The sequence below is a fragment of the Muntiacus reevesi genome, chromosome 17 (genome assembly GCF_963930625.1).
Source record: "Muntiacus reevesi chromosome 17, mMunRee1.1, whole genome shotgun sequence".
NCBI lineage: Eukaryota > Metazoa > Chordata > Mammalia > Artiodactyla > Cervidae > Muntiacus > Muntiacus reevesi.
In genome coordinates this window covers 15,668,900-15,683,683 of record NC_089265.1, presented here as the reverse complement: position 1 = coordinate 15,683,683, position 14,784 = coordinate 15,668,900, and the positions used below count along the sequence as shown (strand labels likewise).

Here is a 14,784-nt window from a genome sequence, read left to right as displayed (position 1 = left end):
CCCTTCCCCCACTCCGCTTCTTAGCACACTGGTGGTCCTCACCATTTTCCAGAGGTATCTCCTGGGGTTTGTTGAGTGGGGGTGGTTATTTACCATTGTTCTCAAGAACTCAGTCACAGAATCACTGCCATGACACAGAGTCCAGTTGCCGTAACAAGTGGGAGCAGGGAACCGGGTCCATCCACAAAAGACCATCAATTCACCCGCAGCCAGTGGGGGTGAGGAAGAGTGGATTCAACAGTCTCTGCATGGTTTCCATGAATAGATGACTAGATGACTGAATGAATAGATGAACAGATAACTGAATAAACTAGGGGAAGTCAAAATCTAGAGAAGGCAAGTTCTCACCAGGAGCAGAACTTTAAGAGTTACCATCAGCAAGGACCCAGTATGATCTGCACTGGATGCAGGGCCCTTTCTGTTTTCACATCCTTCCCTATAAATGTGGACTTATGTCAGGACACTTCCTAGAGAGGATTTAACATGTGATGCCACAGGGAGGGCTAAAACAAGAGTGATGCTGTTTCTGGGGTGAGAATACCACAGACATGAGATGTTGGATTATCTGAAAGCATGGGCTATAGAGCTGAGCTGCTTTGGGTCCACTGAATCCTAAGTCTGTCCATGCGACCCTGGGCAAGTGATTTAATCTTTTTCATCTGTGACATGGACCTTATGCTACCTGCCTTATGGGGTCATTTTACAGATTAAATGACATGATGCAGGTAAAGTGTTCAGAAAATTGCAGCTTTGTTATGATGCATTCCCAGTAAATTCCCAGTAAATTCCAGTAAATTCTTAGGGCACCAAACAGTTTGTGTGTGTTAGTTGCTCAGTCATGCCTGACTCTTTGCGACCCCATGGACTGTAGCCTACCAGGCTCCTCTGTTCACGGAATTCTCCAAGCAAGAATCCTGGAGTGGACTGCCATTCCCTTCTCCAGGGGATCTTCCCAACCCAGAGATCGAACCCGGGTCTCCTGCATTGCAGGCAGATTCTTTACCATCTGAGTCACCAGTGGTGCCCTGCCAAATAGTTTTTCAGATCCCAAAGGGAAAACATGTTTGCAGAGCCTTAGGAAAAACTTGCCAGTTCACAAGGCTAGCTTGGAGGCTCCATTCCTGGTGCTGAAAACCCTTTTCCCTTCCTCTTGAGAGATCAAATCCAGGCAGCTGATTTTAGTGAATGGCTTATTCCAGATGTGATTATCTCCCCTCTTCCTCAGCTAACCTACACCCAGTCTGTGCTGAGGTCTGCTGGATTGAAATGAACACGGGCAGGCTCTGTACTCAGTCTTCTTTCTTTTTTGATTTACTTTTTTGACTGCACTGGGTCTTTGCGGCTGTGCACAGGCGTTCTTCTAGTTGGATCGAGCGGGGGCCACTCTCTCGTAGAGGTGCGCCGGGGGCTTCTGCTGCTGCCGAGTGGACTCTAGGCGCACCAGCTTCAGGAGTCACAGTGCATGGGTAGAGTCGCCCTTCAGCACGTGGGATCTTCCTGGACCAGGGATTGAACCCGTGTCCCCTCACATTGGCAGGCAATTCTCACCCACTGGACCTCCAAGGAAGTCCTCAACACTCAGTCTTCTAAAAACCAAGAGAGATGATCCTTCCCAGTCGCTTTCTCTCTAAAGAGGTAAGTGCTCAGCCCTGACAACAGGAGTTGGTCTGACTCCCAAAGAAACATTGAAATTTCCCAACGTCCTTGAGGATATTTATGAGCCCCTGCATCGGGCTTCCCTGGTGGCTCAGACGTTAAAGAACCTGCCTGCAATGCCAGAGACCTGGGTTTGATCCCTGGGTCGGGAAGATCCCCTGGAGAAGGGAATGGCTACCCACTCCATTATTCTTGCCTGGAGAATCCCATGGACAGAGAAGCCTGGTGTGCTACAGTCATATGGGGTCACAAAGAGTCGGATACCACTGAACAACTAACACTTTCACTTCACTTTCACATGACCCCACACCACAGAGCAATCCAGGAAAAAGGACAGCTAATTTTTTAAAACTCATGTTGAGTCTCTTACAGTGTGTTTTGCTTTTATCTGGGGCTACTGTTCAGAAATCATCATGTGGGCTCCAAGAGTCTTGGTTGACAGTTATGTAGAAACGTATGCAGAGAGAGAGAGGCAGCTGACACCCATTTGTTTTTTAGCACCTCTTATGAGGGCCTAGGTGGCTCTCGTGGTAAAGAACCTGCCTGCTAATGTAGGAGATGTAAAAGATGCAGGTTCGATCCCTGGGTTGGGAAGATCTTCTGGAGGAGGGCATGGCAACTGACTCCAGTATTCTTGCCTGGAGAATCCCCATGGACAGAGGAGCCTTGAGGGCTACAATCCACAGGTCACACACAGTTGGATGCAACTGAAGTGAGTTAACACTCGGCAAGGGGGCTTATGGCTCTGGGGTGGGTGTGTTCACTCACACTGCTTCCTTCTTTGCAACAGCCCTGTGAAAGGGGAATCTTCACACAGAGTAATGTAAGCCCAGAGGTTACGTGTTTACCAATAGCACCCAGCACATAGTGTTTACTATAGTCACTGTAGCGTTTTATAACGGCAGAGCTGATCTCTGTCTACAAGCCCAGTGCTAGCCCTGCCATACTGTAAGTACATTTTGATGATATACACGCTGTCTTACCAGCATTATCTAGATTTATATCAAAATTTAAAAACCACAAGGGAAACAATAGAAAATAAAAGTTAAAATTTAAAGACTAGTTCTAAACTCAGTTCCCCAACATCCCATGTTTGAAAAGTTCATCCCTATGGATATTTTTATAGCCTTATGTTTCCTGCCACAATATTTTGAGAGAGGATGAGACTAGCTGTAGTCTCATGAGAGAGGTTGCCAGAGGGAGGCAGCCAATTCCACAAGGCACTTGTCCACTGAGCAAAGTATTCATTTTGGAAAAATGTGCAGATTAATTTGGAGCAGCTTGACATTCTAGGCATTATGCAAACTGCTCAAGGACACGAACTGTCTGCTTCACTCCTTCTTGGGTGCCTAAATTAGGACCTGCTTCTGAACAGGCATTCCACAAGCATTTACTGAGTGAGTGAATGACCAAATGCTGTAACAGGTAGTTATGCCCCAGGAAGCATCTTCCGAAGGCTGTCACCCTCTGCTCAGTCCTGCGACATGGGAATAGATATAGTGTCTGACATACTGCTCAGGCATTTTAGGCGTGATTTTTGAAAACAGGGATAAACAAAAACAAAACAAAATAAAACAGAAACAAAAAAACAAAATCATTTCTTTAAAACTTATACCCCAAATCAGCTTTTCTGAAAAATTGTTCCCTCCTAGGTAACCTCCTGGAGAAGGCAATGGAACCCCACTCCAGTACTCTTGCCTGGAAAATCCCATGGATGGAGGAGCCTGGTGGGCTGCAGTCCATGGGGTCGCGAAGAGTCGGACACGACTGAGCGACTTCACTTTCACTTTTCCCTTTCATGCACTGGAGAAGGAAATGGCAACCCACTCCAGTGTTCTTGCCTGGAGAATCCCAGGGACGGGGGAGCCTGGTGGGCTGCCGTCTATGGGGTCGCATGGAGTCAGACTCGACTGAAGCAACTTAGCAGCAGCAGCAGCAGCAGAAGGTAACCTCCTAAAACTATGATTGAGAAGTCTTTCACCATGTGAAGGAAATCTGCAAAATAACAATTCATGCTATAATATAAATGGTAGTGAGTGACAAGAGCAGAGATTTTGGGCCAGACACTCTTGAGCTCAAACCCTAACTTCTAAATGACTGATTAACTCTACAACCTTAGGAAGGCTCCTTGGCTTGTTTCAATGTCAGCTTTCTCATTGGTAAAATGGCATATTTAATTCATTCAGTTTTTATAAGAATTAAGAAAGATTAATGTTCCAGGTCTAGGGCTTGATGCTTAGCAAACTCAATATATGCATGTTCCCTGACTTTCCTTGCTCTTTCCTTCTCTGACACCCATTTATTCTAAAACCGTAAAGGTAGGTGAGATCATGTCATTACCTTTTAAATGTTCTTATTCCTCCTGCTCAAAGACATTTTAAAAACATGAGTTGGAATAGCGCTAAGTTTTCAACTCCCTTTTTTTCTAAGTGTCAGATCTGAGATTTAAGTCCTATTATATAACAGAAAAACAGGGAAGCTGGGGGCTAGAACAGAAAAATTATTGTGATTAGCCAGGCAATGGAATTTAAAAAGTGGGTGGCTGTGGCTTTCTATTTTTCTTTTGTTACCTCTAAAAGTGGTTAAAAAAGGAGATACAATCAAAGAGGAGGTGGCCCTTGCTTCTGAAATTACTGCTGTTTTAGGAGCTTTTGCAGGAACATCTGTTGGCTTTTTAACAAAGGAAACTGGGGAGGATCAAGAGAGAGTGGAGGAGACTCTGGTTCGCAAGGGAGCCACATCTGTTTGGTATTCTCCCAACGGAGAAGGCTCAACTTCTGAAATAGCCCGGGTATCCTAGTTAAATCAGGATCCAGAAACAGATGAGAGCTTTTCTTTATGTTTCAGCAGTAGAGATCAACAGCTGTTTATATCCTTTAATACCTAACTGAGGCTGAAGCCGTCACATCTGTCTGTATTTTTCCGGTTCTGGTTCCTCGAATCACAGTGGGGAGGTGGGGAACTTTGAATTCCTCCCAATTCCCAGACAAGACGACAAGAAATATGCCCAGGATTCAAAGCTGTAAAGCTAAGCAGAACTCCCAAATTTCTCATCCGCCCAGGGTCTGCTGTTGGCTGGAAATTCCTCTTTCACTTTATCCTGACAGACACCTTGATCATTTTCATGATAATGACTCATGGCAGCACGAAGATCAAAAAGAAGGAAAGTAGGCTGTAATCAGGGGGAGGAAGAAGCAGAGGAAATGAATTCTCATAGAGAAAGTGGCTCCAAAGAGACAAGTTTTTGCAAAGACAGCAACGGTGTTATCCGAGGGCAAACAGCAGAGGTGAGCAGGATACCGATGAAGACCATCAGGTTGGTGGTGGCTGGTGGTGGTTTTTACTAACCCCTATCATTTTAACCCCCTTCATGGATCACAGCCTTGTCTCGTGGCAAAGGGGCTTGCATAACTTAATAAAGCTATCAGCCATGCCATGCAGGCCCACCCAAGATGGTAGAGAGTTATGACAAAATGTGGTCCGCTGGAGGAGAGAATGGCAAACCATGCCAGTATTCTTGCTGCAAGGACGCCATGAACAGTTCGAAAAGGCAAAAAGATATCGCATCAGAAGATGAGACTCCCAGGTCAGAAGGTGTCCAATATGCTACTGGGGAAGAGGGAAGGGCAATTAATAATACTAATAGCTCCAGAAAGAATGAAGCAGCTGGGCCAAAGCAGAAATCCCAGATGCAAAGAGCCAACTCATTGGGAAAGACCCTGGTGCTGGGAAAGATTAAGGGCAAGAGAAAGCAGTGATGGAGGATGAGATGGTTGGATGTCATTATTGACTCAATGAACAGGAATTTGAGCAAACTCAGGGAGATACTTAAGGACAGAGGAGCCTGGTGTGCTGCAGTCCATGGGGTTGCAAAGAGTCTGACACAGCTTAGCGACTGAACAACAAATGTTTTAACCTTGCAAAAGTTAAACAGAGAAAATTAAGCTCCGCGGAAGGCAAGGTGGAGGAAATACCCAGGAATGGTGATAATGGGTTTCAGAGACATTTGTTTACTTTGATCACGAGCACCATACCATACACATGCTGGAACTTTATAAGGATTATTTTTCTATCCATCCATCCACCCAACAACTTGTAAAGCACCAGCACTGGACTTAGTGCTCAAATATTCAACTGAATAAGACAGATTCCATAACTTTAAGGGGTTTACATTCTGAAAGATGACAGTCTTCAACAGAGGAGATGGTATAAAGGATGCATGAGAATTCACTAGACAGAGATGTTAGGGGATTCCAAAGGAGAGAATGACATGGATAAAACCACAGAGAAAAGAAACAAAACTATTCCTGGGGAAGGGACGAAAAGCATTCTGGGTGTTTACAATAAATAAGAAGAGTGGGAGGAGCTTACTAAAAGTAGAGATACTTAGGCTTCACCTAAGAGATTCTGATTTAGTTGTTGAGGGAAAAAACCAAGGAATTTAAATTCTGAAAAGAAGACCCAAGTAATTCTGATACATACAAAAGTTTGACAACTCTAATGTATACAGATGAACATTTCCCGAAAGATGCTAACAGCATTCCATTAAGAAAAAAGGTACCAGCTTCAAATTAGGATACACTGAAAGTGAAAGTGTTCGTCGCTCAGTGGTGTCCAACTCTATGCAACCCCATGGACTGTAGACCACCAGGCTCCTCTGTCCATGGAATTCTCCAGGCAAGAATCCTGGAGTGGGTAGCCATTCCCTTCTCCAGGGGATTTTCCTGGCCCAGGGATCAAACCCGCATGTCCTGCATTAGCAGGCAGATTGTTTTACCATCTGAGCCACCAGGGAAGCCCCTACATACTACCATATTACTTTCTTGGATATTTGAGATCAGTTTGGTCGCTCAGTCGTGTCTGACTCTTTGCGACCCCGTGGACCGCAGCAGGCCAGGCCTGCCTGTCCCTCACCAACTCCCAGAGTTTACTCAAACTCAAGTCCATTGCATTGGTGATGCCACTCAACCATCTCATCCTCTGTCGTCTCCTTCTCCTCCTGCCTTCAATCTTTCCCAGCATCAGGGTCTTTTCAAATGAGTCAGTTCTTAACATCACGTGGCCAAATATTGGAGTTTCAGCTTCAACATCAGTCTTTCCAGTGAGTATCCATCATGTCTTTCCAAACATCCTGCTTTCCTTTAGGATTGACTTGCTTCATCTCCTTGCAGTCCAAGGGACTCTCAAGAGTCTTCTCCAACACCACACTCAAAAGCCTCAATTCTTTGGCGTTCAGCTTTCTTTATAGTCCAACTCTCACATCCATACATGAATGCTGGAAAAACCATAGCCTTGACTAGACAGATCTTTGTTGGCAAAGTATGTCTCTGTTTTTTAATATGCTGTCTGGGTTGGTCATAACTTTCCTTCCAAGGAGTAAGCACCTTTTAATTTCATGGCTGCAGTCACCATCTGCAGTGATTTTGGAGCCCAGAAAAATAAAGTCAGTCACTGTTTCCACTGTTTCCCCATCTATTTCCCATGAAGTGATGGGATTAGATGCCATGATCTTAGTTTTCTGAATGTTGAACTTTAAGCCAACTTTTTCACTCTCCTCTCTCACTTTCATCAAGAGGCTCTTTAGTTCTTCTTCACTTTCTGCCATAAGGGTGGTGTCATCTGCATATCTGAGGTTATTGATACTTCTCCCAGAAATCTTGATTCCAGCTTGTGCTTTACCCAGCCCAGCATTTCTCATAATGTACTCTGCATATAAGTTAAATAAGCAAGGTGACAATATACAGCCTTGACGTACTCCTTTTCCTATTTGGAACGAGTGTGTTGTTCCATGTCCAGTTCTAACTGTTGCTTCCTGACCTTCATACAGATTTCTCAAGGGATTTCTTGGAGATTTAATGCACATTAAAATAAAGTCCTTCAGTAAAGAAATCAGTTTCACTCAGCATTTCCCAAACCTATTTTTCCATGGGGACAAAAAAAAAGACAAAACATATGCACCTATTAAGACCTCTCAGAACACTTTCATACTGTGAAGTCCATATTGGGAAGAGCTGAAACAGAGGATTCTGATCAAGTGAGCATGCCCCAAGCATAGTGAATGGCTAAGGAAACCATATTGAAAAAGAAAGCAAAGTCAATTACTCTGAGAGATGCAGCAGCATCCACTGATTTCCTCCAAAGTCTAAAATCACCTCTGATGTCCTATTTTCCAAGGAGAGCGCCAGAAGCTTCCTCGCCCTTAAGTAACACACCAGGTTCCGTGATGTTATTTCTGGTCAGCAACTTTGTGTGGTAACCACAGCTGCCAGAGAGAACAGAAGTGCCCAGAGTTCAAAGCATCAAAGGACAGAAACAGAAGGCGAAGGACAATGAGGAGGGATCCTTGCCCAGATTTATTTATCTTTATTGCTATCACATGTTCTGCACAGAGCCTTGGCAGTGGCCTATAAGGCTTTCGGAAAAGACAAATTCCTCCCAGCTCCAAAAGAAGCCTCCGACAGTCAATGAAAATGCAAGACATGAGCCAAGGAAATTTCTACTCCTCCAAGGTATCAGTTATGCAGCTAGGGGAGTTTCTGAAAACTGCCTTCTTCCTCCTATGCCGGTGAGTCAACCAAGGGGAACTGTGTTATCATGCATCCCATCTCCTGCCCTACAAGAGCCAGCAGAGAGAAAGTGCAAGAGGAAATCAGGCAAGGCCAGGCAACAAGAGGAATCTGAGCAAATTGGTTTGTGTGCTGAATATTTCAAAATGGACATACTACCGTAGTCAAGTTATATATATATATATATATTTTTTATATAAGCAATTACTTCCATACACCCCACCTCAACTTCCCACATCCCACATGTGGACACGTGCCCCATATAAAGGTGATTTCAGCAATGTGTTTCAAATGCTTTTTTTTTTTTAAATACCCCAACCTTCTCAGATCTTTTCAATAATATTTTACAGCAGCATAAGTACTTTTTTCAGTCATTCTACAAATAGTTCCTCAGTGCCTAAAAGGTTCCAGGGCACCATGCTGGGCATCAGAGATAGTGTTCATCTCTATTGACCCAAAGGCCCTAAAACTGAATTGTAAATTCATCCTGCTAGGCAGGCAGACCCAATGATAAGCAGCATAAAGAAATAAAAGACATGGAAAAGGTCTGGTCCTTCCCCTTGAAGAGTTTCATGGCTTTTATAGTACAAAGCAGACGAAAGCATTTGCATTCCAAGTGTCTGGGTTGGTCTAGCCACTCCACAACGGTCCAGAGTTAATAGAACAGCCAGGAATTAATACCTATGATCAGGGAAGAAGAGAATGCCAGGATCTTGTTTCTCCAAAATGCCAACCACCTGTTTGTTCAACTCCCAAACAAATCCATGGATTTTCATACTGGGAATTCTCATCCTGAGATGACTACCAATCACTGTACTAGAGTTAGTGTAACTACCCAGTTAATTAGCTCAAATTAAAAATTTCACTAGGAACTCTGGGTGGGTTTGGAGGCTAATCCTAAGGATGTCAATAAGATCAAATTTAACTTTTCATCAAGCCAGTGTTCCCCACTACTGAGGACCACAGAATAATTATAAGTGGTCCACACATGATTTTTTTTTCCATAAGGTCCTTAGATATGGAAAAAGAAATTGTAGATACATGAATGATGGGACTTAGGGAAACAGTGGCATGGATGCTATCCAGCATTCAAAGGCAGGCCGCTTCAGAAGGAGTCTCTGCCAACTTTCCAAGCTGGGGTGGGATGTGACAAAATAACCAGGCAGCTGGTCACGGACTTACCCACACACGTTGGAAAGATGTCTTCATTGTTGATCTGGACCTCGATCCAATCCATGAGAAGGTTCATGTACTGGGGGGCCGGCAGGGCAGTCGGCTTCTTGTACTTGAGGTCATCCTGCCACCGGTATTCGTATTTGGGGCCCCCTGACATCACAGGGCAGGTCCGTTCGGTGCAGAACTCACAGATGGTACCGTAGATGAGGTTGATGCGATTGAAGAAGTCCACCACGTGCACCGCCACCCAGTCGTTCTGGTCCTCGCCGCTCGGCAGCTGCACGGCCGCCTTCAGGTCCACGCCCGAGTTGAGGGAGGCCTGAGCCCGTTTGTGGAGCTCGAACCTCTGCGTGCCAGGTTCAAATTTCCTCTTGGGCCGGAAGGTCTTGTCCTTGTTGAACACCTGCTTCAAGGCTATGGACATGGTCTGCTCCTTCTCTCCCTTCCTTCGGCAGGAAGTAAAAAGGCAACTGGGACTTTTCAGTGAGAGATCGCAACCCAACAGGGTTTTCCACTGCCAGCCCTCTGGCCCCAGTCTTGTGGTCTGTGGCTCTCAAGTCTCTTTTAGATAGCCCTTTCCATCTTCCTCTTGAATAATTTCCAGGGGAACTTCATGTTTCTTCCTAAAGGTAGAAGAGGAAAAGGGTCTCATTAATGTCCCATTTGCATTTAAGAAATGACAAGGCTTAGACCCGATTTCCACCTTGCTTCTGACTGCGCCCACTTATATCCAGGTATAATAATGTAGAAGTCAAGCCAAATCCTTGAGAATCTGTATTGGTGATCAAATCATATAACCAAAGGTGAAAAGGTATCACAGCCTTTTTCTTTACGGCTTTAGTCAAATCTCTGACAACTTTTCACTAAGTGGTCATAGTTTCAATGGGCCACTCCAAGGTGTTAAGGATGAACATGATAGTCAATAATATCCCCATATGCTCCTTTTTAGAGTATCTGCCCCACCCTTCACTATCCTTGAGTAAGCATGAGGACATGACCCCCATCCCCTTGGACACACCTGATTGGAGCAGGGGTGGTCCTCACAACAAATTTCTCTGGAAACTTGGAATCAGGATCCAGTCTTTGTATTATCCCTGAGAAGTGATGAAAACTGGGTCTGCTTGACACTATTTACAATAGCTAAGACATGAGAACAAAAGACTGGTTCCAAATGGGGAAAGGAGTACATCAGGTTGTCTATTGTCACCCTGCTTATTTAACTTCTATGCAAAGTACATCATGAGAAACGCTGGGCTGGAGGAAGCACAAACTGGAATCAAGATTGCCGGGAGAAATATCAGTAAACTCAGATATGCAGATGACACCACCCTTATGGCAGAAAGCAAAGGGGAACTAAAGAGCTTCTTGATGAAAGTGAAAGAGCAGAGTGAAAAAGCTGGCTTAAAACTCAACATTCAGAAAACTAAGATCATGGCATCCTGTCCCATCATGTCATGGCAAATCGATGGGGAAACAGTGGAAACAGTGAGAGACTTTATTTTCTTGGGCTCCAAAATCACTGCAGATGGTGACTGCAGCCATGAAATTAAAAGACACTTGCTCCTTGGAATGAAAGCTATGACCAACCTAGACAGCATATTAAAAAGCAGAGACATTACTTTGCCAACAAAGGTCCATCTAGTCAAAGTTATGGTTTTCCCAGTAGTCATGTATGGATATGAGAGTTGAACTAATAAAGAAAGCTGAGTGCCGAAGAATTGATGCTTTTGAGTGTGGTGTTGGAGAAGACTCTTGAGAGTCCCTAGGATTGCAAGGAGATCCAACCAGTCAATCCTAAAGGAAATCAGTCCTGAATATTCATTGGAAGGACTGATGCTGAAGCTGAAACTCCAATATTTGGCCACCTAATGCAAAGAACTGAATCATTTGAAAAGAGCTGATGCTGGGAAAGATTGAAGGCAGGAGGAGAAGGGGATGATAGAAGATGAGATGGTTGGATGGCATCATCGACTCAATGGACATGAATTTGAGCAAGCTCCAGGAGTTGGTGATGGACAGGGAAGCCTGGCATGCTGCCATCCTTGGGGTCACAAAGAGTCAGACATGACTGAGCAACTGAACTGAAGACCTAAGACATGGAAACAACATAAATGTTCATTGACAGATGATGTAGTTATATATATACAATGGAATATTACTCAGCCATAAGAAGAATTAAATAATGCCATTTGCAGCAACATGGATGGACCTGCAGATTACCATACTAAATGAAGTAAGCCAGGCAGAGAAAGACAAATACTATATATCACTTATATGTGGAATCTAAAATTTGACACAAATGAAATTATTTACAAAACAGAAACAGACTCACAGACATAGAGGGCAGGTGGTTGTCAAGGAGGAGGGTTGGGGGGAGGATTGGTGTTTGGGAGTAGCAGATGCAAACTATTATATACACGTATAACTGAATCACTTTGCTGTACCTTGGAAACCAACACAGCACTGTAAATCAATGATACTGCAATAAAGCAAGTTTTAAGAACTGAATTCTTTGGAGCCCTCTTTGGACCATGAGTAGTACAGTTGAGAAACCTGGACTTGGAGAGAGAGGAGAGAGGAGAAGGAAAGGTGTAGAGAAAGAAGAAAAGGAAGAAGTGAAGGAGGGGGAGAGGAAGGAAGATGCCACGGACAGAGAAAAAGAGACACACAAGTGGCCACAGGGAGAGAGCAACAAGAGGAAGAGGGAGAGGCAGCGGTGAGAGGGTAGCTTCTTTTGTTTTCAACGTTTTATTTTGTATTGGGGTATAGCCTATTAAAAATACAACAGTTTTAGGTAAACATCAAAGGCACTCAGCCATACTTCTTTTGTTCTCGATCGTCTTTCAGGAACTGGTTCCAATTCCTCTTAAAGTCTGGCTGTATCTCCAATCCTTGGGATCGATTTCCCTGAGGAAAAGGGCTGTTTTTCTTTAGGATTGACTGGTTTGATCTCCTTGCTGTCCAAGGAACTCTCAAGAGATCCTTTGGGGCACATGTGTTTTTCTTGAATTAGTCAAACAAATATCTCATTTTACTCCAGCCAACTTGGGTGTGTTTTGTTTCTTTCTAAGAACCCCTAACTGTGACAGTATTTATCACCCCTAAACATGCCATCCTTCACATCTTTTTTTTTTTTTTTTAATTTTATTTTATTAGTTGGAGGCCAATTACTTCACACTTCACATCTTTAATATCACACCCTAGATAGTGCATTCAGGCAGAGCTGCCCATAAAACTTTCTGTGATAATGCAAATGTCCTATGTCTTTATTGCCCAATATGGTATCCACTAGCCACAAGTGTCTACTGGGCACTAAAAAGGTGGCTAGTATGACTCAGAAACTAAAATTTTCATTTTATTTAATTTTAATTAATTTTTAAAAATTGATTGATTTAATTATATAATAATCCCAAAAGTCACACGTGGCTAGTGGTTGTCATATTGGACATCACAGCTTTGAAGTCTTCAATGTTCTCTTCTCCAGCACCTCATTTCACCCTTTCAAAATCCTGGTGTGGTTTAGAGTAGATTTTGAGCAGGTGTAGTAGATTTGTAGCAGGTATCATTATCCCTGGGTCTCCAAGACCTGCTTCCCTAGTAGCTCAGACAGTAAAGCACCTGCCTGCAATGCAAGGACCCGGGTTCTGAACCCTGGGTCAGGAAGATCCCCTGGAGATGGAAATGGCAACCCACGCCAGTATTCTTGCCTGGAGAATTTCATGGACAGTTCATGGGGCCGCAAAGAGTCGGACACAACTGAGTGACTAACAGACACACAAAGTAACCACAGTATCCAAGAGATAAAATAGCTGTAAGCAAGGCCCCATGCCGAGTAGGGGCATGGTCAGGATTGAGATTCAGTTTCTGACTCCCAGCAAATGCTCTTTCCACATAGTCTTACATTCTAAAAAGTGATCCTCCTCAATCTGTCTTTCCTACTGGTTCATTCATAAAGCCTACTTTACCTAGCCCTTCCATGCACATATTCCCCTAAAAACACAAGTATTGACTGGCTGGAAGTGAAGACTGTGTCCTGTGGCCTGAAAACAGAGAGGATCTGTTGATCTGCCCACGGGTCAAGCCCTAGCAAATTAACCCACAACTGTGGCCAGAGCCACAGTGGCATCTGTTGAGATGGACGTGCGGCACAACCCCACTGATCTGCCATTTTCCTGCCAAGCAGGGGTTCCGGTGGGCCACACTCCAACAGGGTTTGGTGATGCATTCAAACTTAAGTTATTCAGGCAAAACAAAAAAAGAACCCAAGACCATCTAAGACACCCCGATTCCCTCTCATAGACTCTCTCATAGATTCTGGTCTTGGTTCAGAAGCATTGATTATTCAGTTAAAGACCTCTGACAACTCGCTGAAGCCTCAGTCTGCTTACTTCCTCCTCTAAATCCTATCCTCTTCCTATTTCACTGCCAGACTGTGTATCAGTGAGGTATTTTTTTCCATCATCACTTGGCCTTGAGTATACACACTCCCCACAAGGAGACCTGTGTGGAAAAGTGGGCCACGTGACACCCTGCCTTTGGCTGTCTGGGAAATCACATTTCCGGTCACTTCAGAACATCACCAGGAAGGTTATCAGCACAAAAACTCTGCAAACTCTAGGGAAAGAAAGGGGCAATCTCCTCTGCAAAAAAAAAAGAAAGAAAACCTTCCCAAAGGCTGAATCTGCCTGAAAAGAAACAAGAAAACCAAAGGCCTTCAAAGAGCATTTCCAAAATAAAACCAGGAGCTAGAGGTTGGGATAGATAGAGAGAGGAGGAGAAGGGCTTTTATTTCCTCTTAAAAGAGACAATAGTCCTTCTGTACTGCAAATGCTTAATTGCTGACAGTAAAGCAGCAAGAACCCAACAGCCGCCCCCTCACGTCTCCAGTAAATAAGACTTGCTGTTCTGTTATTCTGATAATGAGGGGACCATCCATTCCCACGGTCCGCAAAGCAATCTTCCTTCTCTCATCACCTTACATGACCCTCGTTATCATTAATTCAGCTGTTTCCCCACGCCCTGGAGTGTCCGCGCACAGACACCAGCGTGGAGGACTACCTTCGTACCAGGCTGTTGTGGACACCATCACGTCCCTCTGGTGCCTCTCCTGAGAGCGAGGGAATGTACAGAATAATCACAGCAAATCCTCCATATCACAAAGCCCTCTAGTGCATGGTACTCACTAAGGTTTAAATAAACATCAAACCCTTGCTTGAGGTTGGGGATTTTTCTTCCACAGATACTCACATAACTAACTTCAAGATGTTAATCTCTTGAACCAGATCAACGTTTATGCAAACCTTTGTATTAATCTCTCAGTTGTGTCTTGACTCTTTGCTACCTGGTGGATGTAGCCTGCCAGGCTCATCTGTCCATGGGGATTCTC

General features: G+C 44.2%; 1 protein-coding gene across 5 annotated transcripts in view; it reads right to left on the bottom strand.

Annotated features, from left to right (window-relative positions):
- The window catches only part of MOB3B (MOB kinase activator 3B), a 220,761-nt gene that overhangs the window by 137,504 nt on the left and 68,473 nt on the right, over positions 1 to 14,784 (bottom strand). For all 5 annotated transcript variants that reach the window (XM_065908187.1, XM_065908190.1, XM_065908189.1 and 2 more), the window contains exon 2: positions 9,405 to 10,021. In XM_065908187.1, coding sequence (XP_065764259.1) covers positions 9,405 to 9,822 — 418 coding nt within the window. In that variant the 5' untranslated portion in view covers positions 9,823 to 10,021. The remainder of the gene's footprint in view (positions 1 to 9,404; positions 10,022 to 14,784) is intronic.